The sequence below is a fragment of the Panicum virgatum genome, chromosome 2K (genome assembly GCF_016808335.1).
Source record: "Panicum virgatum strain AP13 chromosome 2K, P.virgatum_v5, whole genome shotgun sequence".
Taxonomy (NCBI): Eukaryota; Viridiplantae; Streptophyta; class Magnoliopsida; order Poales; family Poaceae; genus Panicum; species Panicum virgatum.
In genome coordinates this window covers 66,210,933-66,236,070 of record NC_053137.1, presented here as the reverse complement: position 1 = coordinate 66,236,070, position 25,138 = coordinate 66,210,933, and the positions used below count along the sequence as shown (strand labels likewise).

The window sequence follows — 25,138 nt, the reverse complement described above, 5'->3', positions numbered from 1 at the left end:
GTCAAGTTGCAGTAGATTATTTTGATAAAAAAAAGATGGGTGTTAAATTGAACTTACAGCTGAAATGCAGGACAAAACGGGAACGAAACAGTATCTTGGACATTGTTTTCTTTTCCCTTTAGGCCTCCAATTAACAAAATGAGAGCACCTCAGGACTTGAAATGCCAACATTCCAACACATGAAAGAAAGTTTTTATTCTCTGATTGTACATGTAAATTGAGATCAAGTGACACTAGATTATCGTTGCTAGTAAGGTGGATGTTAAATTGCAGTTACAGCTGATAGGTGGAAAAAAAAGGGGAAAAAAAGTATCCTGAATATTGTTTTGCTTTCCCTTTCCAACCCATCTTTTCAAAAGAAAATTAGTGGAACCCTTGATCAGACTAATTCCATAAGCAATGGATCTCCTGAAGCCATTACTCTGATTAGCTTTACAAATTCTATCTCATTCCGAATCTTCAATGGGTACACTGCATCCGCTTTAGCAGTATAAATTGATAAGGAAGTGGTATTCCATGGCAGATCTGCCCTATAGACAAGTTTTGTCAGAGCTTTGGATTCAAAGTTGCTAGGTGAATCCATTGCAAGGAATAGCATGGGGACTGCAATACTGTGATGAATGTCTAGGCTTCCAATAGCTTTAACAAGATATGAGAAGTCACCAATATGCCGTTGAGGTATGTAAAATAGCTCACTACTGCAATGAACTATCTTATTTTCCCCAACACTTCTTCTGTAATTAGTTTGATAATGAGGTTGGAAAGTGTCAATTGCCTTTTTAACCATACCTCCTTGGTTCACAAACCACTCAATTTTGTTACCTTGCAGAGGCACATCTGACCATGATTCCTTCACCTAAGGAGGGGTTAATTTGATCATATCAAAAACTTCAGAAGTTCTTTATTTTGTGTATACAGTTCTAGAAAACATGACATGGATATGCACCTGGTTGGTTATCCAGAGCTTATCCTTATCAGCATTTAAGAGGTTCCAGTAATTGAGGACCATATGATCCTGAAGGAAGAGAAATCCTTGAGCACCTGCAAACCGATCAAACACCTTTGGAAGGTACCTGCAATGAAAAATTATCAGTAAGCGTTGACAAACTTCAAGGGAATGAAGTCTTACTGGATGCAGCAATCAGTAAGCTATTTTCACTCACTTGTAGGCTTGTGCCAAGTTGCTGAAGTCTACAACAAGATCAGAATTACTTTGTTCTGAAAGAATAACAACTGCACGAAATATCCGACCGTAAAGTAGCCTCCACTCTAGTGCAATTCGGTCCACAGGTTCAGTACAATGCACTATGAGCACAATATCACCAAAATGCTTCCTCCACTTTATAAGATTGCCGATCTCAGTGCTTACTTCTCCAATCTCCTCAACCCCAAGATGCACTGAAGGCAGCTTCTTGGGGACAAACTCCTTCTTGTCCCCATGTCCAATTGTTGCCCTTGGCCGGTCAATATCCAGTGACAGCAACCGTGGTTGCCGGTACCCAATAGCAACCAGATCTTGCAGCCACGCAGCCATGAAATGCAAATCCTTTTCACCCCAGAACCCTTCCTCTGTCATTGCATAGCTCAAATCAAGAATACGCTCAAACAGTGTCCGCTTACTGGATCGCCACTCCATTAGGAACTTTATCAACCTCCCTATATTGACATGGATATCCTTCTCATCATCGAATGGGTGAGCATGCACATTATCAATCCGGTGTACCGTTGGTGGATAGACCACTAGGTACCCTCCAATCTCCCATAGTATCCTCTGCGCCCAGTATCCACGTATGACATCCGATGCCATTGGACTCACCGAGACCGACAATGCAAGCCCCCAGAATGCCGGTGAGTGGAACAATGTGTTAACAGAGTTGACAGGTGCCATCATGCCCTGAGGCAGTGCAACCTTGGGTGCATCCACATCAAACTGGAAATCGAATGCCTCCATTTCTGATGACTTCCGTGTGAAGTAGAACACTGCGTCAATATCTGGAAGGCCATTGCACATTCCCTGCTGTATGAATTGCCCACCGCTGAATATCTCAGTGTAGAACTCCTCAGCATCCGCCTCCCCGGCCTTCTCCAGCGGCAGACCCCGCGGCCAGATCGACGGCTGCCCAAAGTGCACGAACGGGTTCACGACCGTCCGGTTAGGATCATCGTGGCTATACTGCAGCAGCACGGCGCCTCCCTGCCGCCGGTCCAGATTAACATCGAAGTGCTTGGTGAGGTTCCCACCCAGGACGGCGTTGCGCGCGTCCGCGTCGTAGATGACCCGCGCCCCGCGCTGCACGGCGAAGAGGTACGCCGCGGCCTTGCGCGCCGGGCCCCGCGCGGGGAGGAAGGCGACGGAGCGGAAGCCGAGGCGGGCCTGGTCGGCGAGCGTGAGCAGCACAGAGCCCGGGTGGGACCAGTCCGCTGGGGTCGCCTCGTCGGCGACGGCGAGGAGCAGCCATCCGGGGACCGCCCGCAGCGGGCGGTGCTTCGGGGCGTGCGGCGACGCGGAGAAGACGATCCAGCGGGAGGCGCGGAGAGCCGGGTGCGGCGAGGTGGGGAGCGCCGGGAGTGGGGGCACGCGGGACCAGAGCACGGACGGGTAGGGGAGGCGGCGTGGGGCGCGGAACGAGGCGGGGCAGAGCGCGGAGGGGGAGGCGCCGCCGTAGAGGAGGAGGAGAAGGAAGGGCGCCGAGGCGAGCGCGGCGAGGAGGACGTAGACGACGCGCTTGGGGGCGGAGGTGGGGGAGGCGCGCGGTGGCATTTGGGCGTGGTCGCTGCTCGGCGTTGGCGCGGGGTCGGGGAGGGAAAGGGCCTAGGCAGGTGGTGGCGGAGAGTCAACCCCGCCGGCTCAAGCGCGACGGCCGCGGCGCCTCGGTGGTGGCGCAGCCGATGTGGTCGGCACTCCGGCCGGCGAGGGGACCGGAACGCGGAAGGCGTGGACTGTGTGTGGAAGTAGGCTGCAACGGAAATGGATTTGGACCGAACTGCGGGCCTCTTTCGCTGCGGTTTTTTTATTTTTTTATTTTTATTTTCGTTTTTTACAAAAAAAAAAAATTTCGTGTTCGAAATTTACATGAATATACCCCGGCCGCCCCGCTGCCGGGCGGCCGGGACCTGGCCGCCCGGCAGCCGGGCGGCAGGGGCTTATCTGCAAAAAAAAGTCGACAAAAAATTGCGCCGAGGTCTCTGGAGGACCGGTCGCCCGACAGCGGGGCGGCCAGCCCTCCAGGCCGCCCGGCAGAGGAGCGGCCGGCCCCGGCCACCAGTCTGCGGGGCGACCGCCCCCTAACCCTATAAGGTGTTGGCTGCCCCTCATCCCCTCATTTGGCTCACTAAAAATCCAGAAAAAAAAAAGAAAAGAGAGGGAGGGAGGGAGAGGAGGGGTGAGGGAGAGGCAAAGCGGCGAAGCCCTGCCGTATTTTCAAGCCGGCGACTGTAGGTAACTAAAATTTTCTACATTTTATAAATAGATTATGTTGTAATTATTTTTTTAAACAGTAGATTAGCAATAAGTTCAATTATTGTTAGTAGTAATTAGTGGTACATTTAGGTGCAGTTACTTATAGTGATTAGCGTTGATATAGTACCTTTAGTGTTAGATTTAGTATTAAAAAATACTAGAAAATAGTTAGAGAAATATTAGAAAATCAAAAAAAATTGCAAGATAATATTAGAAAATTGTAGAAAATGTTAGAAAATTGTAGAAAATGTTAGAAAATTGTAGAAAATTATAGAAACTATTTTGTTGAAACAATATATTAGCAATCAGTTTAATTATTATTAGGACTGATTAGTGGTACATTTAGATGTAGTTACTTGTAGTGATTAGCGTTGATATAATACATTAGCAATCTAATTAATTAATCTTAAAAATTGCAAGATAATATTAGAAAATTTATAAAATGTTAGAAAATATTAGAAATTATTATAAATCGTTAGAAAATCTTAGAAATTATTATAAATCGTTGTGTTTGTTGTGTTTTTTTTTAAATTACCTGAGACATGTTAGCTTATTTCATAATCTGTTTACCGTAGTTGCAACGGGTTCTGCCATGCCACTGCATGTCTGATGTGTGTTTCCTTAACGTTGTATTATGATGTAATTCCTATGGTTTACATTGTGTAATGCAGTTTTTAGTTCTTAATTCTTACCGTTATATTTGATGTGTGGTTCACAGTATTCTAGTCTCCTAAAAAGGTCCGAAAATATTAAAGGCAAGTTCGAAGATTCACTAGATTGTTTGTGCGTGCATGGCACCTCGGTGCCGTGATCTGTGGCGCCAAGACGTGTTATCTCGGCGCCACATATTACGGCGCCGACCCCAGGGTCTATTTCTGCAAAAAAGTTACAAAAAAAGGCACATATGTGAAATTCTTTCGCGAAAAAAGCTAAATTGCAAAAATTACGGCCGGTCGCCCCCGCAGCCGGGCGGCCAGAGCCGGCCGCCCCGTTGCTGGGCGGCCGGCCCCCAGGGACCTGCGCGTAATTTTCTCCGCGAATTTTTTTTCAAAAATGCCCCTGCCGCCCCGTTGCCCGGCGGCCAGGTCTCGGCCGCCCGGCAGCGTTCCGACCGGGGTATATTTCTGTAAATTTCCGAATCGAAAATATATTTTTGAAAAAAACGAAAATAAAAAATAAAAAAATAAAAAAACCGCCTCTTTCGCCTGCAGCAGACCTTTATCCGCTTTCAATGGCATGGCCCGAGTTAGTCTCTCGATTTGGCCCAGTAAGGTTGCCTTCGATGGCATGGGCCGGGTTAGTCTCTCGATTCAGACCAGTAACGCACGCCTCTCCTAGACGCTTGAAAAATTCAAAATGGCGCTGCTCGCCCCTGTCAGCCTCACGCCCACACCACCGAAACTTTTCGAAAAATTCCCCAACAAAATCCCAGCCCGGCCCGGGCAACCCCCGCCTCCACTCCGGCGACCACACCTCACCTCCTCATTTGCCGGTTCGTCGGCGGCATGGGAACGGACTACCCCACCTTCGCGGACGTCTCCGGGGCCAGCGCCCTCCTCTTCCTCGCCGACTCCTCGCCTCCGCCTCCTCCCGCTCTCAGGTACGTTCCTCCCCTTCCTCTCGTCGTACCGCCGAATTGCACGCACTCCGTCGTTGCAATTTAATCGACCTGACCCTCCGTTACGGGGCGCATCTCCACAATGCAGCGACGAGCTCTCCTGTAACTCGGGCTCCTCCTCCTACTCCTGCACGTCAGCGAGGTCGTGCGTTTCCGACTCGGCAAGGCGCGGCCGCCCCGTCGATCCCCTCCGCGTGCTCGCCGTCGTCGCCTCCCTCCGCCGCATCAACCCTAAGGTGAGCAATCCGATTCCTCGATTGCTGATCAGCGCGCGATTGCAAGCCGCCTCTTCCGCAGTTACGCACTGAATACTGATGGCTCTGCTCGTTGGCTCCAGGTGCTCGCCGAGGCCACAAGCACGCTGTTCCACAGCGGGGCGGAGAATAAGCGGAAGGGTGTGTGGATCGATATCGACAGCTACAACGACGACGAGGACCAGAGCGAGAGGAGCAGCGCGGTGGCCAGCGAGGGGAGCATCGTCACGGCCGCCGCGTCCGTGGGCTCCACGGCCACGTCGGGTAGATGCCGCCGGCCTCCGCGGGCGAGTGATTGTGGGGGTGGTGAGAAGCCGCCGAGGAGGGCAGACGTGATCATGCAGTGGTTTTCGCGGTCGCAAGCTGGGCCGGCCACGGAGAACGATATCCGCGCCGCGGTTGGGGACAACTCCGGGACGAGCAAAGCGATACGCTGGTGAGCTGGACTTTGCCTCCAACACCCCTTTGAAGCGGTTTTGAAATGGTTGCCTGATTGCTGCCTGAACATGTGTATCTGCTTGCTTCCGATCGTGCCAAATTTGCAGGCTGCTGAAGCAGAAGGGGGGCTTGCGGCGAGCAGGCACTGGTGGCCCCTTGGATCCGTATGTTTATATGGTATATGTGAAATTCGTGCAGAGTACTTAAACTAGTATGGTAGTTGGAATTGGATTTTAAATTCATATGTGTTGTTGAGTGAAGATTGCTAGTTGGTTTTAGAAATTTGGGATTGGATCTGTATAGACCTGTGTTATTGTGCAAATTTTGAGTGGAGACAGTGATCAGTTAGCTATTCACTTCTTGGAATACTATACTCCACTAGTATGAAGTGGCGCAGCATAGGATGACGTAAGAAAGTTAGAATGAAATGTTATACCTGATTTAAGTGTACACTAATCATTCTTGACTTTAATATTTTCAGAAATTGTAAGTTCTGCAAATTCCAGAGATATTGTTGTTTGGTAGAAACGTTAAAACCCTGAATATCTTTCACATTTTGGTTAACTCTGGAGTTTGTAAAAATGCTTGCAGGAGACTAGTTGTGAGATAAGAGCTTTCGAATTGTGAGATTCAGATACTGGGTCCACATGGTCTTGTGTCAGTGTGCAAAGTTTGGATTGAAAGAGTTAGCAATTAGCATTTTGTGGTGACCCAAAGTTGAGATGAATTGCTGAAAATGATTTGTGCTTACCCTGCTTTACAAAGATCTTACTTGACTTTATAGTTCTGAAAATTCTATAGATTGAATTATCAGCTCTTGTTTCTTGATTACTAAAATCATCACCTCTGTACCACATCGGCCAATGCACATCCAGGAAGGTCAAACCAGTGAAATGTAGAATTTGTAAAAGTGATATGGTTGTCACAGCATAGTGTACTGTTGCAAGCTCAAATAGCAGTTCCAACCATATCTTGAGTTTTTCTAATTTTGCAGAATATGTATTATAGTTATTAATTCACATGATTTATCGTGTATACTAACTTTTTGAATGAAATTTCAGGTCGCAGAATGACCGGTGAAGTTATCTAAGTTGTGTTTAGAGCAATGGGGATGTTTACTGTGAGGCTATTGGAGAGGCCAAGTTGTCTTCTGAAGAGTATTTAGTAATTTCTGTAACCTGTTGTCTTAATGTCCCAGTTTTGCCTTCCTACGGAAGTTGTCATGTTAGCACGATGAAGATAAGCTCTTGGACAAAATATTGGAGAGATATATAGATATAGAATCTTAAATATAAGTTTAGTACAAAAATTATAGTGATGCATCTATCAAACTTCTTTGTTCATTTATGCTGAGCTGATATATCATATAATCGAATATAATTTTTTTGGATACCTGAATATTAAGCGTTCATATTTCAGCCTCTTGGATGCTATGGAAATCTAATTTGGCCCTTGCCTGTTTGTATGGAATTGATGTTGAATTTTTTGGAATTCTAATTTGGCCCTTGTCTGTTAGTATGGAATTGATGATGTTGAATTTTTTGAGTGGAGATGATGTTGTATTTTGTGTCATCTGCCTGTCATCCAGTAACTGTGATTCTACTAGTTCGGTTACTGAAGCTCAAGGTGTTTCAAGATACCACTTTATTACCTTAGTATTGCCACAATTAACAAATCCAGATGTGTCGAGCTTGAAGTACAGTTATTTTCACGGTTTCTTAAAGCTGAATCTGACATCTAAGAGTTAGATGAACAGAGTGAACTGTTCTGTCACACCTGAATCCATTGGCCCTCTTGTCTGCAATCCTAGCTCCTCTTCTTGGAGAGCATGTGCTTGAACCAGAAAGCTGAATCCTTGGGGTACCTTTTCAGTGTCTTGTAGTCCACATAGACCAGGCCAAACCGGGAAGTGTAACCAAGCCTCCACTCAAAGTTGTCAAGCAGTGACCATGCAAAGTACCCAATAACTCTGGCGCCATCATCTATCGCCTTCTTGAGCTCTGTTATGTAGTGTCTGTAATATCGGATTCTTATCGTGTCATGCACACCCTGAGTAATACTGGCGTTACCTGGTTGGTCCATTCCTGCAAGAGCATAACACTGGTTAAAACCAAACCAGAGATCATTCTTCCTTGGAACTTAAAATTTGTTATTCATGAGTACCATTTTCAGCAAGGATCATTGTAGGATTTTCATAGGTTTCCTTGACATAGTTGACAGCCTTGTTGATTCCCCACGGTACAATGTACAGCCAGTAGGAGTTTGCCTGCACAATCAAAGAATTGCAGTTACATAATCAGAGGCAAACCAACTTTCAGTTCTCCCTGCCTTTGATATTGTAGGCATCTAGTAGTACACGTACATGAGCGCCAATAGGAACACCGTTTCTTTCGTCTGCAGAAACATGTGAGAAGCATATTACTGAATGAGCATCTAGTCATAGTTGACAGCAGCACAAGAAACTGTGGAAAGTGATAATACGTTCCAGAATTCAAGAATTTGGTGTTGTGGAGTCAGAACTTACAGACAAAACCAACATGCCAATCATCCTGGTAGCTAACTGGCATCAGGTTCCATGTCCCAGGGTCCTTCATGTAGTAAGAAGTGTAGTGGTTGATGCCAACGTAGTCTATGGAGCCTTTCACCATCCTGGACTCTTCATCGCTGAACAATGGCAGCCTATCCTTGACAATCTCTTGCATTGAGTACGGGTACCATCCATTTATAATGGGGTCAAGGAACCTGTAAGAAGATTTAATATCAGTTTTCTCTTTGAATGAGCTGTGTTCGTTTGCTTCCCTCCAAAAGAATATAGCAACATTCACTGTAACAATGTCGCTGGTACAATGAACTTCTAAGGTGAGCAATGATGTTTGATCCAGAATGGAGTACTTTTCAGATTTTTACCAGCCGAGGTGGAAGTCCCTGGCTCGCTGTGCTGCAGCTCGATCTGCACTGCTGTTGCTGAAAGGTTCGTACCACACAAAATCCAAGAGAATTCCAATCCTCCCCTTTTGGTATAGCTGTCCAATTGAAGAACCACTGAAATTTTAACTGAACCAAAATTGCAGTGTGCGATGCACGCTTCTAATCATTGAACTGATTTGCCATTTTCACCTGATATTTATCGCGATATCGCTTCACAGCAGCTGCATGAGATAGGATGAGATGGTGCGCAACTAGGTACGGCTCTGTCGTGGAGTTGCCTCCGGCAGCACACTCGGAACACCTTCCTGGTGCGTGCAAGCCATTGTCGTAGCCCAGGGCAGCGACGCACCTCGGCTCGTTGAAGGTAAACCAGTTCTTCACCCTGTCTCCAAATGTCTGGAAGCAGAATTCAGCGTAGTCTGCAAACGCCTCCCTTCATGAGTGCAATATACAGTTGTGTCAGTCACACGATTGAATGAGTTGAAATTTGATATCCCAGTTCCTAGTTTGAAATTCTTACACAATCTTTGGGCTAAGCCAGCCAAGGTACTGCTCATGGAGTGCCAATGGGAGATCATAGTGGTAGAGGTTTGCATATGGGGTGATTCCTGACATAGCAACAGATCAGTCGTTTTTTTTTGGAAAAACAAAATGGCCAAGAATCCTTTCTTTAGGAATCATAAACCAGTAATCTGACACAAAGATTGTTTTCTTTATAAGGTTATTAGTCAAGCCGGTTGAAAAATTTACCTTGCTGAATCATGTAATCTATGAGCCTGTTGTAGTAATCCACTCCTTCCTGGTTCACCTTACCAGTTCCATCTAAATTTTATACAAAGCTCTGCGTTACGAATTCCCGTGACCCAAGAAAATTCTAAGAATTTAGCACACTTACTTGGGAAAATCCTAGACCAAGAGATCGAAAACCGGTACGCATCAAAGCCCATGTTCTTCATTATGTTCACATCTTCCTACACCTCAAAGAGCATCCATCAGACATCAGAAATTCAGAACACCTATACAGCATATGACACACCTTGTATCGATGATACTCGTCGACCGACACATCAGCCGTGGCATTGTTAGGGATCGTCCCTTTTTGCCAACAAGAACACAGCAACTCCAAGTATCAGTATCATCATTATTTCTTCTCGATACACGGTAAGCTACTCTGCTACTTCTTACTACCTGGCACCTCGATGAAGGCGTCCCAGATGCTGGGCCCCCGGCCTCCCTGCTTGGCCATCCCCTCGACCTGGTACGCCGACGCGGCCGTCCCGAAGACGAACCCCTCCGGGAACGCGCGGCGGCTGAGCCCGCCGGCGTCGTAGATCTCCGGGTTGAGCCAGTAGCATTGCGCCGCCGGCAGCATCAGCAACAAGACATGAGCTGCTGCCAGTGCCACCGCTAGCACTACCACCGGTGCTATGAGCTTCTTCATGGCTGTCTGCATGGACCTCCAGAGGAGAGGGAGAGAGAGCAGAAAGGCCGGAGACACAAGCCGTGCCTTCCGGAGGGCGAAGGCTTATAAAAGAGACGAGCGAGGGGGGGAGAGATGGTGAGCCATGCTCTCCAGTTGACTGTTGCTCAACTCGAGTTCCGAACTCTGACGCCGACAGGTCGTGCGTTTGTGCTGCGTGCCGATTGCATAGCTGGAACTGGAAGCATCCTATAAACCTGAAGCTCACAGTTACAGTAGATTGCAAGGGCGCTGTAGCTTGCCGATGTTTTTTTTTCTGTGGATGTTTATGCTCTTGGTGGGCTAAAATATCTTCCTGACATTCGCAGCTCTGCTTGCCTCCACTCCTTCCCATACTGACGGACCACCCGTCGTCTCATCGAATCACTGCTTCAATGATTGGCAGCGTTCGTGCAGTTTTCCAGTGGTCTACGAAAAATCTCTGGACAATCTTATAATTTTGTGGCATTACCTGCCCAGTCCTTGGTCCAAATGAACCTCTGAACTGACGCGAGTTGGATACAAGGAGTACCACGCACTATGTTCGAACTTCAGAACATTGCTATTGGCTATCGTGTCAAGACTCAGGAACGAACAATCAACCGTCCGGATATGGGCGCGCCCGCAGCGGGAAACAGGTCCCGTGCACATCAACCGGTGCCTTTGCCCCCCGCGCCACAATCGCGTGCGCGTGCAAGCTTGGGGCTATCTATCTGTTCCCTCCGTCCAAAAAAGAATGTGTGCCGCCCGGCGATGTCTGTCCTGGCGTGCGACGGCACACAACGGAGAGGGAGAGAGACAGGCCCCTCGATCTCGCGCCTCACGCGGTTGCGTCGACGATGGTAGCCCTCCTCCTCTGCCCCTGCCATGCCACCACCGGGTCCGGGTGAACCGAAGCGAGGGGCGGCGGGAGCAGCCGGCAAATGGACGAGGCGGCGGCCGGCGCGCGCGATCCGCCGCGGAAGGTCACGTCGGCTTTGACGAGATCGCGGTGTGGCGCGGAGGGACCAGCAGCCGTGCCACTGCCGCCCACCGACACCCCGGCTTGGTAGCCTGGTACTAGGATTTCACGCGATCGACGAGTCGGTCGAGGGACAGGGGACCCGGATGCTACGACAAGCCATGGGACAGGTCCACGTGCCCACAGTAATCTTAGATTACACACACTCCGGTTTCTCGGGGGGTCTATAGAAATTTGCCGGTTTCCCTCTTTCCTTCTTATTTGGTTTGAAACAAATATGGATACGATAACAGGTTTTCTTGGAAAAAGAAAATACTCCGTATGCCGTTTGGCCTGTTTGGTACGAGGAATTATGGAAGAATTAAGAGCCGAGGCCCTGTTTAGTTCTTAAAAAGTTTTCTACAGTACCCGTCACATCGAATTTTTGGACACATGTATGGAGCATTATATGTAGTTGAAAAAAATAATTACTTACACAATTTAACTAATTAGCACGAGATGAATCTTTTAAGCCTAATTAGTCAATAATTGAGCATTAATTGTCAAATAACAATGAAAGTGCTACAGTGTCAAAAACCTAAACATTTTCACGAACTAAACAAGGCTTTTCGGATGCTTTTGGGCCAGGCTTTGGACAGGTCATAGAAAACAAAAGGCGGCGGCACTGAGAAAAAAAAGATCAGAGTATATTAGGCCATGGATTGGTTTTGGCCCAGCCCACACTTATCATTCAGGAGAGGCCTGAACCCAGTTAAAATTCTTGACCCCGTCCGGAAATGGCGCCATCTCTATAACACGAATCGGCGTCCCAGCCCGGCCGATTCCCTGGCCTGGGAGCGTGGCCACGTCGGTCACGTTTCCCAGCCGTCGGATCGGCCGGGCGGACGGCCTAGATCGAGCTTTCCTTTCTTATTTTATAAAAAAACCCTCGACTTTTCTCGAAATAAAACCCGCCGTCCATCCCTCTCTCTCTAGCGACATTTTCAAAAAAAACCCTCAGATTTTGCCAAAACCAACCCGCAGTCCACTTCCACCCGGCCAATAATATTTTCCGAAAGACCCCCTGCATTTTCTTAAAATCAACCCGCCGTCCTTTCTCTCTCTCAGAAACTATCATTGAAAGACCCTCGAATTTTACTTAAATTATGTAACAATCCGTTCCAATCGTTACTACTACAATAGCAACACTATACGTACAATTCGATCACCATTCTTCTATGGTTTCTCATGCTACCTCCACAATAACCCGTCATATTTTAATATAACTACTACTTTCTAAAAAAAATAACACGTCTACTAATCGCAACATGTTTTCGCAAATACATTAAGTATCAGACTAATTGTGCTCCGCCCTCCCTAATAAACTATCTTACCCCTTCTCTCACCACAAAAATAAACAACAAATGTAATAGCTTCGTTTCGATATCCAAAATAATATACTACTTAAAATAGCATCTCCATAGTATAATTCTCAAAATATATACCATGTGCAATAACGAGCTGCAGACCATGACACCTATGCGAAAATAATAAAGTGATGGATTTATCTTAACTATGTTACTTAAAGGAAAAAAAAAACTACTACATGCATCAACTAAAGCTCGCATAAACTACAATACTACGACGTGAGACACGGGCCCGGCGGACGGCGGACTGTGCGTTCTCTGTAATTTTAGAAAAAACTCCTCTGACTTTAAAAAAAATCAATCCGCGGTCTGGTCTCCACTCTGGGACTTGAACTGAACTTGCTATATTCGTACTAATTATCTCAACCCCCCATGCAAATCCTCTCTCATGATTTCTTATAGAAAAACCCTTAAATTTTAATTAAATCAAACCACAACCCGTTCCATCCTTTACTTCTACACGAGCAACATTATACTTACAACTTGAATACCAAAAAGTGTTGAAATCAAAAGTTGATCAACATAGAATTTGATCAAGAATTCAAAAACTACAACTTCATTATATAGAGATTTTTAAAATTCAAAACGCTTTTGCAATTCATTTGCACAAACGTGTACATGCAACCCATTGTACCTACAATACAGACACGAGAGTCTAAAATATATACCATGCATTATCACAACTTGTACGAGAAGGGAACCTATAGTCCACGACAATTCTTAAATTTGATGGATAATTAGTATTTCTAAACATACAAATAATATATACATTTTTTTTCAACGTGGGCGAGCCCGAATTTCATTACCAAGAGCAACGAAATTACAACGTCAAAAGTCACGTAGAGCGTCACAAGGTCCGGGTACTAAGTACGAGATACATAGCCAGAAACATCCACCAACTAACAAGAGTTCTAGGAAGCCACAGACGTAGCAACAGAGCCTCGTCAAAAGAAGCAGCAGGACTATACTAAAGCTTAGACTTGGGGACAGCCACAGAGGTGGTGGTGAAGCAGCTCCTCCTCCTAACGTCCTCAGCAAGGTAGCATCAGGCAACTGTTGTCTTGACGCTGTTGATGGAAATGCAGAGCCGTCGTCTTGAGGATTTCAACACCGGTTTCTAGGTCTTCCTTGTCACTCTCCTTCTGAAGACCTGCCCAGTAAGAAATGAACGAACTTGCTGAGCATATGATCTCAGTAGGAGATCGGGTCAGCTTCCCTTCAAAAGAAAATTTATTTCTGGCGAGCCAAATCGCCCAGCAAATAGCAGATAGACCAACCATATGAAATTTTTTCTTTTCTTTCATCACATTTTGTATCCAAATCCAAAATTGTCCGAAGGAAGTGGGTCGACATCCAGCACCCAAGACATAAACAACCAAACTCCAAATATATTTTGCCATTGTGCAATCAAAGAATAAGTGAGGGATTGTTTCAGCCTCATTACAGAAGGCGCAGCTACTATCCCCCGACCAATTTCTTTTGGTTAAATTATCTTTTGTTAGAATTGCATTGTGATTTATGAGCCACATCCATATTTTGATTTTCAAGGGTAATTTTGCTTTCCAGATAACTTTGCACTCAAGAGCAATTTCGTCATGGCAAAGGTGATAATACATAGACTTGACAGAGTAAGCTCCTGACTTCTCCCATTTCCAAACTGGTAAATCCTCTTCATTATTTAGAGCATAGGAAAACAGCCTGTCTCTTAAAGTTCTCTATTGTTCTTGTAGCCCAATATCAAGCCAGCGCCTGAATGTTAATCTCCAATCATGTTGCAAAGCCTTTTCTATAGTTAACACTTGTTCATTACAAATCTCGAAAAGAGCTGGAAATTGATCTTTTAAGGGGATGCTCCCACACCAAGAGTCCTGCCAGAAGTCAGTCCTAGATCCATTGCCGACCTTTATCATTCTACCTTTCAAAAAGTATGATCTGATTGAGAGGAGATCATTCCAAAAAGGTGAATTGGATTGCCTTTTTTCAGCTGAGCTATACAAGGATTTTGCAAGTATTTTTGTCTCACTATCTCCTGCCATAAGCCTTCTCCCTTTTCTATTTTCTGCCACCATTTGCATAGGAGGCTGATGTTCATTTTTCTTTGGTCTTTTACACCTAATCCACCTTTCTCTTTTGTTCGACAAATCCTGGACCACTTGACTAGGTGGTATTTCCTTTTAGTCCCTCCACCTTGCCAGAAGAACCTTTTCCTTATCACATCAATCTTTTTGATGATGGTTTTGTGAAGCAGGGACATTGACATGCAGTATATAGGGATACTGCTCAGGCATGCATTCAAGAGTGTTAATCTTCCACCAAGGGAAAGAGAACTCCCTTTCCATCCATCTAATCTTTTATTAATTTTCTCTACCAGAGGTATACAGTCTGCCACTCTTAAGCGAGAGCCAGAAACAGGGACTCCCAAGTATTTTATTGGCCACTTCCCAATAGAGCAGTTGAACATTTCTGAGAAAATGGAAGATTTCTCTGGATCCTGGTCTACCATTATCACTTCTCTCTTATCGAAATTGATTTTTAAGCCTGACATTCCTTCGTATAAATAAAGAAGGAATTTTATATTTTGTGCATTATCCAAATCGTCCTGAAGGCACAGAATAGTGTCATCTGCAAATTGTAGCAGTGCCACCCCATTCTGAATATACTCTGGAATTAGTCCTCTGATCAAGCTATTTCTTTGGCCCATAGAGATCACTAGGTGAACTGCGCGCTACGCCGCGGCGCCGCGCCCACTTAGAAATATGGAGTAAAATATTTAATACGTTGATGGTTACATATGCGTATAGAGCAGGAAGAGAAGTACACTGGAGGGCGTGGGAATGGGTTGATTGTTGCTTATGGGCCGAATCCATACCCCGCATCGGGCTTCCTCTCTCCTGGACACGAATGAGCTGATTGTTGCATATTGTCGGTGTCCTGACCCGGCGGTCCGGACCCAACTTGTAATGCTGCTGCGTGTTTCCTCGTCCCAGATGTTGATGCAAGAGGCAACACAGTAACGCATGGGTTTATCCTGATTCTGGCCGCGGGGCCGTACGTCCAGCAAGGGGGTGTGCGAGGGCACGGTATTATCTTGCACCGGGCGTGCCTATAGTAGGGGGTACAAGCGAGGCGAGAGAGGGAGGGAAGCTCCCAGGTCTCTGCTAGAGGAGGAGTTGATTGAGGCGTGTGCCAATATCGGAGGCTCAGTGGTGCTGAGTGTTGCGTTCTATCGAAATGGTCCGACCGCGACCCCCTCAAAGGAAGCCCGCCTCCTCCTTTTATAGACACAAGGAGGGACGGTGTACATGCGCAGGGGATCGTGGAAGTCGTCGTCTTTTCCCCGAATCGCGGGGGTGCAGTGGTCGAGCACTGTTGGAAGTACACTGTGGGGGCATGGCGTCGGGCGTGGCAGTCGTCCTAGGCATCGTCCTCGTCCTTGCGGAGATCGCATCGGCGTCCTAACAGCCCCAACAGGCGGCGTGGTCGTCGCTGTAGGGTGCACCATCTTCCAGGTGTGGCGTGGCGGCATTCCGTGGGTCCTGCAGGCCAGGGTCTTGCATATATATGTGCGCCAGCGGTAGTGGGGCACGTGGCGGTCCTGGGCCCCCCCCTGGGTGGAGTGCTAGCGCGTGCGCTAAGGGGGTCCGGGAGTCACGTGGAGGTCCCGGACCCCTCGAGGGGGGAGGTCCGGGCCTCTGGCTGCTAGTGCTGAGCATCCCTCCTTGAGGGACACGTGGCGACGCCGGATCCCTTCCCGAGCAGGGGACGGGTCCTGGGCCATTGGTGTGGTGAGGTGGAGTCCGGACAGCAGGAGTTGGCAGAATAGTAACGGGAGCTGTGCCGAGCACGTCTCGTACCGCGTCGCAGGTTCCCACAGTGTTGCCACAGCATCCGGGATGGCGGAGCAGTGACCGGGGTTGGCGGACGGGACTCCGGTCACAGCCATTGTGGGGAATGGCGGCCTGATGCCATCTGACTTGGGCGCTGTGGAGGAGTGGTTGGCATTTAATGCCTCCGTACGACGCGCGGGTGAGCGGAAGGGCCGTTTGTCCTTTTCGTTGAGGTGTGGCCTCGAGCGGGACAGAGACGATTCGCCCCGCTCGAGGGTAGGTTCGCTACCCTCGAGCGAGGCGGAGATGATTCGCCCGACGCAGCTATAAATAGGGGTCGTGGAACTCCCTTTCCTCTCCAACTTCCCTGCTCTTACTTCTAGCATCGCCTAAGTATCGTAATGTTTTCCTTTGCCTTTCACGACCGGCCCCCAGATGGGGTGGCCTGGCTTTTTTAGGCTCTCATGCTAGAAGAATGCTTGCGAGCGGCGGGGGAAAGCTGGAGAGGGCGTGCGCACCATCCCTTAGCTTCAGTGGATTAGCAGAAGAGCATTGGGCCCGTGGGGTCCTGCTTCTGCGATGTCCCTTAGCCTGATGGGGGGTTGAGACGCCTGACCATGGCGTTGGTGCCAGGTTTGGTGGCCGTTCTTCGCATCATCCCTTCTGGCGACAATGTCGCCCTCGGGGAGATGGTGTGGAGGGTGCTGTCCGCCAGCTTGACCCCCCGCAGGGTCTTTGGTGGAGGAGATGCTAGAAGAAAGCTTGCGAGCAGGGCATCCCGCTGGACCCGTGCGGTCTGGGGGCTGCTCCTCGCAATCCCGAGCAGCCTGGCCGTCGTGCTGGCCAAGGACTCGGTGCTCTTCATTGGCGCTCGGTCCTCCCCAAGACAGGGAAAATTGCCACGCAGGTGGCAATGCGTTTATACTTTTCGACGGCTTTAAGCCGATAACCCTTTGTAATCTTTGTTCACAAAGACAATGAAGTCTCCTTCTTCTTCGCGGAGAGGACCACCGAAAGTGTATGGGTGGGCACCACCCCTACAGGGGATTTTGGTCCACGAATGTGTGAAGTTTCCTCTGTGGGGGTGCATCTACGCACCCGCGGGTGTAGCCCCCGAGGCCTTGGAGGAGTGTTTGCACTCGTCCAAGGGCTATAAACGTCGTCCTGCTTCGTTGCTTCACTAAGGTGGCCGTCCAGCGTCTTTTTCAGCCGGCCTCGGTGTTTTTCGTGCTGGCACAGCGACCCAGTATCCGGCTAAACCATCTGGTAGGCGCGCGTCAAGAGTGGGTGTTTTGGTTAAACACATGGAACTCCATAATCGACGGTCGTCGATCCATTCGAGGGTGCGGCCTGAGCCGCGGTGTGCGAGGAGGCCCCGAGCCCCGGCTTGTGTAAAGGCGTTCGGGGAACCCTCGGCTTTTATTACGGCCCTCATCGCCCTTCCGCAGGTAGGAGGGGTGAAGCGCACCATGCTACCCATGCCCGGGCCGCGAGCTATGGCTGCTTCAGTGAGCTGTTATCGGGTAGTTCAAGTGGACGTCCGTGCCCCGTTCGATAAGGGTCGGCTCATGGTCCGTGGACACATCACATAAAGCGCTCACAAAGGTTCGCTAGGCGGGGCTCGGACCCATTCGATAGGGTCCAAGGGCTCGATGCTCTCCCTCGATGGGATCCCCCTGCTAGGCACCCTCGACTGGCCTTGAACACTGTGTAGGACGTCTCAAACTCCGCATTCGAGGATAGCTTGTACGACACATCCATGCAGTCCCTGACTCTGGCGATCTGGGGCGCCTGTCGAACCCTTGACGGGCCAGGCTTCGAACCCCCTGATCAGTAAGGCCTCGGAATAAGGTTCCCTCGAGGGCGAAGAGCCCCCAAAAGGAATATTCCGTCACGATTCGCAAGCGGCGTGGAGTCGTTGGTCGTGTGCGCGGGTCTTCCGCTGGTCGTGGGCGACGTGGCCCGGTACGTGCGGTGCAGTGCGGGCGCGCCTTTTCGGGCGACGTGGCCCGGTACGTGCGGTGCAGTGCGGGTGCGCCTTTTCAGGCGACTACCTCAGGTAGACGAAGCGGCGTGGGCGGCGGCTGACTGATGAAACAGTGCAACAGTCACGCCGCGCCCATCGGTTACCGCGCCATAGTTATTGCTGAGTGCGCGCGTGGGAGACTCCGCGGTCATTGGGCCCATCCGTCAGCAACAGCAAAATCTACCGCATTCAATGCGGGGGATTCGTGCCGTGGCGGCGAATCCGCCCGTTGTGGTGAATAAAAGCGAAAAAGGGGGGATTGTTTGGGCTCACCTGGCCATTTGCCTTCATCTCCCTTGCCTTCTCCACCTCCCCTGCATCCTGAGCCCACAACCGAGAGCGCGAGGGGGAAGAAGGAGAGAGCGAGAGCGCACCTTAGGCACCGCAGAGCCCACATCCCCCCGTAATTCGAAGCAATGTCGGACGTCCGGGAGCCGTTGCCATGGGGGAAATCCACCGCCATAGAGGTGGTTCTGGAGCAGCTGGTCGCCCGCGGGTGTGTGCTCAAAATTTTGCTGTTGTTGGATTCTAATTTTTCGCAGCTTATCTTGGTTCCTTTGATCAGAACTGAGGCAGAGAGTGGCAGACGAGACTGTGGCGAAGGAGGCGGTCAACACCGCACTCATGGCGGCGCAGGCGGAGTACACTGACCTGGAGCGGACCGCTGTGAGCGTGTGCCAGGAGCTCGAGGGGGAGGGCGCATGTCTGGTAGCTCGGTGATCAGCCGCCTGTGAGCGCTAGGTGGCCGGATCACCGAGCACGCCATGAGCACCTTCCGCCTCGGTGTCCTGCGAGCCCTCGCCGTGGCCTCGACGCACTATATCATGGACCTCCAGAGGGTGTCGTTGGGATACGTCGTTCCCAACGACGCCGATGCGGATGCCGCATCGGCCATCATGGATGACACCGACGCAGCCGCCGAGGAGTTCGCCACAGTCCTGGCCGGGAAGCTCGAAACTGACATCCCCTCGATAGCCAAATTCGATGCTGCTAAAGACCCGCAAAGGGGGATGATAACCTATAGGGAGACTGGGCCTCGGAGCCCATGTAATGAATTAGTACTTGTCGTGATTGTACTTGTGAATTAAGGAATTCGTTATCGTAAATCGATAGTGTGGCCCATCGAGGCCTTGTGCATTCGAGCCCTCATTTTCTTTACTCTACTTCCGTGTTCTCGTATGCGACTTTGGTAAACTTCTGAGAGGAATTTCGCGTTCATAAGCGACTTAGGCGTGGGGTGGTGAGGGGGGTGCCATATCCCGGAGGCGTAGGCGGCCCCACGACTCGGCCGGCCCCGTACCGTAGTTGCTTATGCCTCGCGTCTGTTTTTTTCCAAGTGTTCGAGAAACTTAGAGACGGAAATTTTTTGAAAAAATGTTGGCGATTTTAGGGGACGTTCGGGGTTCCCCCTGTAGTAGCCCCCGAGGGAGGCTTGGCTTTGCCGAGGGTAAAGCCAGGCGTACCTCAGTGTTCGTGCGCATCCGAACCCCCGAGGGTCCGGAAGGTTCCCAAAAAATAAACAAGTAAAGCATACTCCTTTATTGTTTCTTGAAATCGAAAATGCGAGTACAAACAATGTAAAAATAGCTCAGAACTCTAAGGATAGAAGCGACGTAGCTGCTGTATGTTCCAAGCATTGGTGAAGACTTCGCCGTTTTCGTTCGCCAGCTTGTACGTGCCGGGCTTGAGCACCTCGGCTATGATGTGTGGGCCTTCCCATGGTAGTGAGAGCTTGTGGCGGCCCCTGTTGTCCTGTCGAAGCCTCAGCACCAAGTCCCCTTTGTTGAGGTCTCGGTGCCGAACTCTCTGCGCTTGATATCTTCGCAAATACTGCTGGTAGTGCGCAGAGTGTAGGAGCGACACGTCTCGAGCGTCGTCCACTTGATCCAGCGAGTCTTCGCGGGCTCGCTGGTTCTGCTGCTCTTGATAGGCCTTGAGCCTTGGTGACCCGTACTCCAGGTCCGTAGGGAGTATGGCCTCGGCGCCATAGACGAGGAAGAACGGGGTAAAGCCCGTGGCTCTGCTTGGGGTCGTCCTCAGGCTCCAAATAACCGAGGGTAGCTCTGTGAGCCACCTCCGGCCAAACTTGTTCAGCTTGTTGAAGATCCTTGGTTTCAGTCCTTGGAGGATCATGCCATTAGCACTCTCAACTTGCCCGTTCGTCTGTGGGTGCGCCACAGCCGACCAGTCCACACGTATGTGGTAGCTGTCGCAGAACGCCAAGAACTTTTTGCCTGTGAACTGGGTGCCGTTGTCGGTGATGATCGAGTTCAGGACCCCGAACCTGAAGACAATGTCAGTAAAGAACAGAACGGCTTGCTCGGATTTAATCTTGCCAATGGGTCGAGCCTCGATCCATTTGGAGAATTTGTCGATTGCTACCAACAAGTGGGTGAAGCCCCCGGGCGCCTTCTGCAGCGGGCCGACGAGGTCCAGCCCCCACACGGCAAACGGCCATGTGATGGGGATGGTCTGCAGTGCATGGGCCAGGAGGTGCGTCTTTCGAACATAGAACTGGCAACTCTCGCAGGTCCGCACGACGTCGGAGGCGTCGGCGGCCGCGGTGGGCCAGTAAAAGCCTTGTCGAAACGCGTTACCCAAGAGGGTTCGCGGTGCGGCGTGATGACCGCAGGTGCCAGCGTGGATGTCACGGATCAGCTCTTTGCCCTCGGGGATGGGGATGCATCGCTGCAAGATGCCTGAGGGACTGCGCTTGTACAGCTCGTCGTCGATTAGGGCGAAGGACTTGGCCCGCCTAGCGAGGTGCCGCGCCTGAGCGCGGTCCGAGGGTAGGATCTCTCGAATCATCCAGTCGAGGTACTGGGTGCGCCAATCTTGCGAAGTGGGGGCCTCGTCGATCTCCATTGCTTCGGCCTCGTCTGTGGAGGAGGTCTCTAAGTGAATGTCCATGGGCTCGGCCTCGTCCGCCGGGCGGTTCCCGCCGGAGGGCCCGGCGTTCGAGGGGCCTAGCTCCGCCGGATCCTTGAATTCGACGGAGAGCTTGGTGATGTCGCGAGCGAAGATGTTTGGGGGGATGGTGGTCCGCTCTGACGCGATCTTGTCTAGTTCGTCGTCATCCTCGTTGTACTTGCGCGGGACATGATTGAGTTCTAGGCCGTCGAACTTGTCTTTGAGGCGGCGTACTGCATTGCAGTATGCCTCCATCTTCGGATCGTGGCAGCTAGACTCCTTCATTACTTGGTCGATGATGAGTTGAGAGTCACTGCGTACGTCGAGGCGTTTGACGCCAAGCTTGATGGTGATACGGAGGCCACTGAGGAGGGCCTCGTACTCCGTCATATTGTTAGATGCAGGGAAGTGCAAGCGTATTACGTATCGCATGTGATCTCCGAGGGGTGAGATGAAGAGGAGGCCAGCGCCGGCGCCGGTTTTCATCACCGGCCCGTCGAGGTACACGGTCCAGCATTCAGCCTGGATTTGTGGTGGGGGTAGCTGAGTGTCCGTCCACTCAGCCACGAAGTCAGCCAAGACTTGGGACTTGATCGCTTTGCGGGGGGCGTAGGTGAGGGTTTCTCCCATCAGCTCCACGGACCATTTGATAATTCTACCCTCGGCTTCCCTGTTGCGGACTATCTCTCCTAGAGGGAAAGACGAGACCATGGTGACGGGATGGGCCTCGAAGTAGTGGCGCAGCTTGCGCCGGGTCAAAACCACTGCGTATAGCAGCTTTTGAATCTGCGGATAGTGTGTCTTGGTTTCAAACAACATCTCGCTGATGTAGTACACCGGCCGTTGGATAGGCAGAGCATGGCCCTCCTCTTGTCTTTCGACAACGACCACCGTGCTGACGACTTGGGTCGTCATGGCTACGTACAGATAGAGGGGCTCGCCATCCACGGGTGGCGTGAGAATGGGGGCGTGAGTGAGCGATGCCTTCAACCTGTTGAGGGCTTCTTGAGCTTCGGGGGTCCATGTGAAGCGCTCGGTTTTCCTCAGGAGTCGATATAGGGGTAAGCCTTTCTCGCCGAGACGCGAGATGAATCGGCTGAGGGACGCTAGGCATCCCATGACCCTCTGTACCCCCTTTAGGTCTCGGATCGGTCCCATCCGAGTGATGGCCGAGACTTTCTCAGGGTTGGGTTCGATGCCCCGCTGGGAGACAATGAAGCCCAAGAGCATGCCTCGAGGGACTCCGAACACGCACTTCTCGGGGTTGAGTTTTACCCCTTTGGCCCTTAGGCAATCGAATGCGATCCTGAGATCGGCAACCAGGTCGTCCGCCTTCCTAGATTTTACAATGATGTCATCGACATATGCCTCTATGTTCCGCCCGAGATAGTCCCCGAAAACGTGGAGCATACACCGCTGATAAGTAGCTCCGGCATTTCTGAGGCCAAAGGGCATCGTGATGTAGCAGTACATGCCGAAAGGTGTGGTAAAAGAAGTCGCGAGCTGGTCGGACTCTTTCATCTTAATTTGGTGGTAACCGGAGTAAGCATCAAGAAAGGATAAAAGTTCGCATCCCGCAGTTGAATCTACGATTTGATCAATGTGTGGCAAAGAAAAGGGAACCTTCGGACATACTTTATTTAAACTAGTGTAGTCTACGCACATCCGCCAACTCCCATTCTTTTTCTTCACTAATACAGGATTAGCTAGCCACTCGGGATGTAATACTTCCTTAATGAATCCGGCCGCCAGAAGTTTCTGCAGCTCCTCGCCGATCGCCCGGCGCTTGAGCTCGTCGAAACGTCACAGGCGCTGCTTCACCGGCTTGGAGTTGGGTCGGATATCAAGGGAGTGCTCGGCGACCTCCCTCGGTATGCCAGGCATGTCCGAGGGGCTCCACGCAAAGATGTCTGTGTTGGCACGGAGAAAGTCGACGAGCACCACTTCCTATTTGCTGTTGAGGGTGGCGCTGACCTGCAACGCCTTGTCGTCGGAGCGATTCGGGTCGAGGGGCACCTTCTTGATACCCTCGGCGGGTTCGAAGCTGCCCGCATGTCGGTGCGTGGAGTCCAAGGCCTCGCTTGCTATTTTGTCAAGGGTGGCTGCGAGGGCCTCGTCCTCCGCTTGAGCCTCCGCGTGCTCAACGCACTCGACATCGCACTCGTAGGCGTGCTCGAACGAAGAGCCGACATTGATGACAGTCTTCGGACCCGGCATCTTCAGCTTGAGGTAGGTGTAGTTGGGCATGGCCATGAACTTGGCGTAACATGGATGACCAAGAATGGCATGATAGGATCCCCGAAACCCCACCACCTCAAAGGTGAGCACTTCCTTACGGAAGTTGGCTGCCGTGCCGAAGCAGACGGGTAGATCGATTTGGTCGAGGGGTTGGACTCGCTTCCCCGGCGCAACACCATGAAATGGCGACTTGCTGGGGCGAAGCTTGTTCAATCCAATCCCCATGAACTCCAAGGTGTGGGCGTACATGATGTTGAGGCTGCTGCCTCCGTCCATGAGCACCTTGGAGAAGCGGGTGTTGCCAATGATGGGGTCAACAACAAGCGGGTACCGTCCCGGGTGTGGGACGTAGTTGGGGTGGTCCTCGCGGCCAAAAGAAATGGTGTCCTTCAACCAGTCGAGGTAGGATGGCGTGGCCTTGGTGATGGAGAAGACTTCCCGGCGCTCACGCTTGCACTGCCGAGAGGTCATGTTCGTCGTTGGTCCTCCAAAGATGAAGAAGGCGTTCTCCACAGGGGGGAACTAGTCATCTCCACTTTTGTCACCAGTATCCTTCTTCTTGTCCTCGTCACGATGTGCAACGTGGTTGTACTATTTCCTGAGCATTTCGCACTGCTCGAGGGTGTGGTTGACCGAGCCCTTGTGGTAAGGGCTCGGCTTCATGAGCATGTCATCGAATAGGCCGCCTCCATCTCGAGGGGGGCCTCGAGGTCCTTTGCGGTCCGGGGCGGCGACGAAGGCCTCGTCGGAGTCTTCCGCCTGCCCCGGTCCATGCTGGATTGGTGGGGCCTGCTTCTTCCCTTTCCTCCCCCGCTTTTGTTTCTTGGCGGGGGCGTTGATCTTGGCGTTGCCGCCCTCTGCGGGCGCATCATCCTTGCGCTTGTTCGGCTTATCGTCGAAAATGGCATCAACTGCCTCCTCTCCGGCGGCGTAGTTGGTGGCAGCGTTGAACAACTCGTTGGTGTTGGCGGGACGGCTTCGCGCAAGCTCGTGCACCAGGTTCCTGCACGTCGTGCCCTCGACGAAGGCGTTGATGACCTCGACGTGGGTGACGCTGGGGAGCTCGGTGCATTGCTTGGAGAAGCACCGCATGTAGTCGCGCAAGGACTCATTGGGCTTCTGCCGACACCCTTTGAGGTCCCAGGAGTTCCCAGGGCACACGTACGTGCCCTGGAAGTTGCCCACGAAGATATGGACTAAGTCGGCCCAGTTGTGGATCTGGTCCGCGGGCAAGTGCTCGAGCCACGTTCGTGTGGCGTCAGCAAGGTGAAGGGGAAGTTGCGGATGATGACCGCGTCTTCCATCACACCGCCCAGCTGGCTTGCTAGGCGGTAGTCATTGAGCCAGACTGCGGGATCGGTCTCGCCCGAGTACTTGATGAGGGTGGTGGGCTGTCAAAAGCGTGGGGGAAATGAGCGGTTCGAATCTCCCGGCTGAACACCTGGGTGCCCGGAGGCTCCGGTGACTCACCCCTGTCGTGCTCGGGGTCGAAGCGTCCAACCCGTCGAGGGGTGTACTTCCTGCCGTTGACGATGTAGCGGGCATCGCCGTCGCCGGCATGCCCGCCAGTGTCGTGGAGTCACTCCCTTGCGGGAGCCTTTCCGATGCAGTCG

General features: G+C 50.9%; 3 protein-coding genes across 4 annotated transcripts; 1 reads left to right on the top strand and 2 right to left on the bottom strand.

Moving 5' to 3' along the window:
* Positions 1–79: 79 nt before the first annotated feature.
* On the bottom strand, positions 80–2,958 carry LOC120694717 (probable glycosyltransferase STELLO1). Its single transcript, XM_039977928.1, has 3 exons — positions 1,164–2,958; positions 947–1,073; positions 80–856 (listed from the first exon to the last, which is right to left on the bottom strand). Exons 1-3 carry the CDS (start codon positions 2,759–2,761, stop codon positions 380–382), a joined length of 2,202 nt encoding a protein of 733 aa, XP_039833862.1. The 5' UTR covers positions 2,762–2,958; the 3' UTR covers positions 80–379.
* Positions 2,959–4,658: 1,700 nt separating this feature from the next.
* Positions 4,659–7,181, top strand: LOC120694716. The gene is made up of 5 exons (XM_039977927.1): positions 4,659–5,060; positions 5,167–5,314; positions 5,416–5,768; positions 5,878–5,947; positions 6,832–7,181. Exons 1-5 carry the CDS (start codon positions 4,966–4,968, stop codon positions 6,841–6,843), a joined length of 678 nt encoding a protein of 225 aa, XP_039833861.1. The 5' UTR covers positions 4,659–4,965; the 3' UTR covers positions 6,844–7,181.
* A 216-nt stretch (positions 7,182–7,397) lies between these two features.
* LOC120694715 (beta-glucosidase 26) lies at positions 7,398–10,391 on the bottom strand. Of its 2 annotated transcripts, none has more exons than XM_039977925.1 (11): positions 9,887–10,391; positions 9,735–9,793; positions 9,594–9,669; positions 9,449–9,520; positions 9,219–9,306; positions 8,888–9,131; positions 8,678–8,793; positions 8,295–8,512; positions 8,127–8,164; positions 7,934–8,036; positions 7,398–7,854 (listed from the first exon to the last, which is right to left on the bottom strand). In XM_039977925.1, exons 1-11 carry the CDS (start codon positions 10,149–10,151, stop codon positions 7,577–7,579), a joined length of 1,557 nt encoding a protein of 518 aa, XP_039833859.1. In that variant the 5' UTR covers positions 10,152–10,391; the 3' UTR covers positions 7,398–7,576. The 2 variants fall into 2 exon arrangements, with proteins under 2 accessions (XP_039833859.1, XP_039833860.1); XM_039977926.1 differs by having other exon boundaries at positions 8,133–8,164; positions 9,887–10,337.
* Positions 10,392–25,138: the final 14,747 nt, after the last annotated feature.

What these genes read in the sequence shown, in the direction of transcription:
- LOC120694717 (XM_039977928.1), bottom strand. Translation starts at nt 2,761, where the DNA reads ATGCCACCGCGCGCCTCCCCCACCTCCGCCCCCAAGCGCGTCGTCTAC. An exon ending in AACTTGGCACAAGCCTACAA is followed by an intron (nt 1,074 to 1,163) that starts GTGAGTGAAAAT and finishes TTTTCATTGCAG; the next exon opens with GTACCTTCCAAAGGTGTTTG. An exon ending in AGCTCTGGATAACCAACCAG is followed by an intron (nt 857 to 946) that starts GTGCATATCCAT and finishes ACCCCTCCTTAG; the next exon opens with GTGAAGGAATCATGGTCAGA.
- LOC120694716 (XM_039977927.1), top strand. Translation starts at nt 4,966, where the DNA reads ATGGGAACGGACTACCCCACCTTCGCGGACGTCTCCGGGGCCAGCGCC. An exon ending in CCGCCTCCTCCCGCTCTCAG is followed by an intron (nt 5,061 to 5,166) that starts GTACGTTCCTCC and finishes TCCACAATGCAG; the next exon opens with CGACGAGCTCTCCTGTAACT. An exon ending in TCCGCCGCATCAACCCTAAG is followed by an intron (nt 5,315 to 5,415) that starts GTGAGCAATCCG and finishes CGTTGGCTCCAG; the next exon opens with GTGCTCGCCGAGGCCACAAG.
- LOC120694715 (XM_039977925.1), bottom strand. Translation starts at nt 10,151, where the DNA reads ATGCAGACAGCCATGAAGAAGCTCATAGCACCGGTGGTAGTGCTAGCG. An exon ending in TTGGTCTAGGATTTTCCCAA is followed by an intron (nt 9,521 to 9,593) that starts GTAAGTGTGCTA and finishes TATAAAATTTAG; the next exon opens with ATGGAACTGGTAAGGTGAAC. An exon ending in AGGGACTTCCACCTCGGCTG is followed by an intron (nt 8,513 to 8,677) that starts GTAAAAATCTGA and finishes ATCTTCTTACAG; the next exon opens with GTTCCTTGACCCCATTATAA.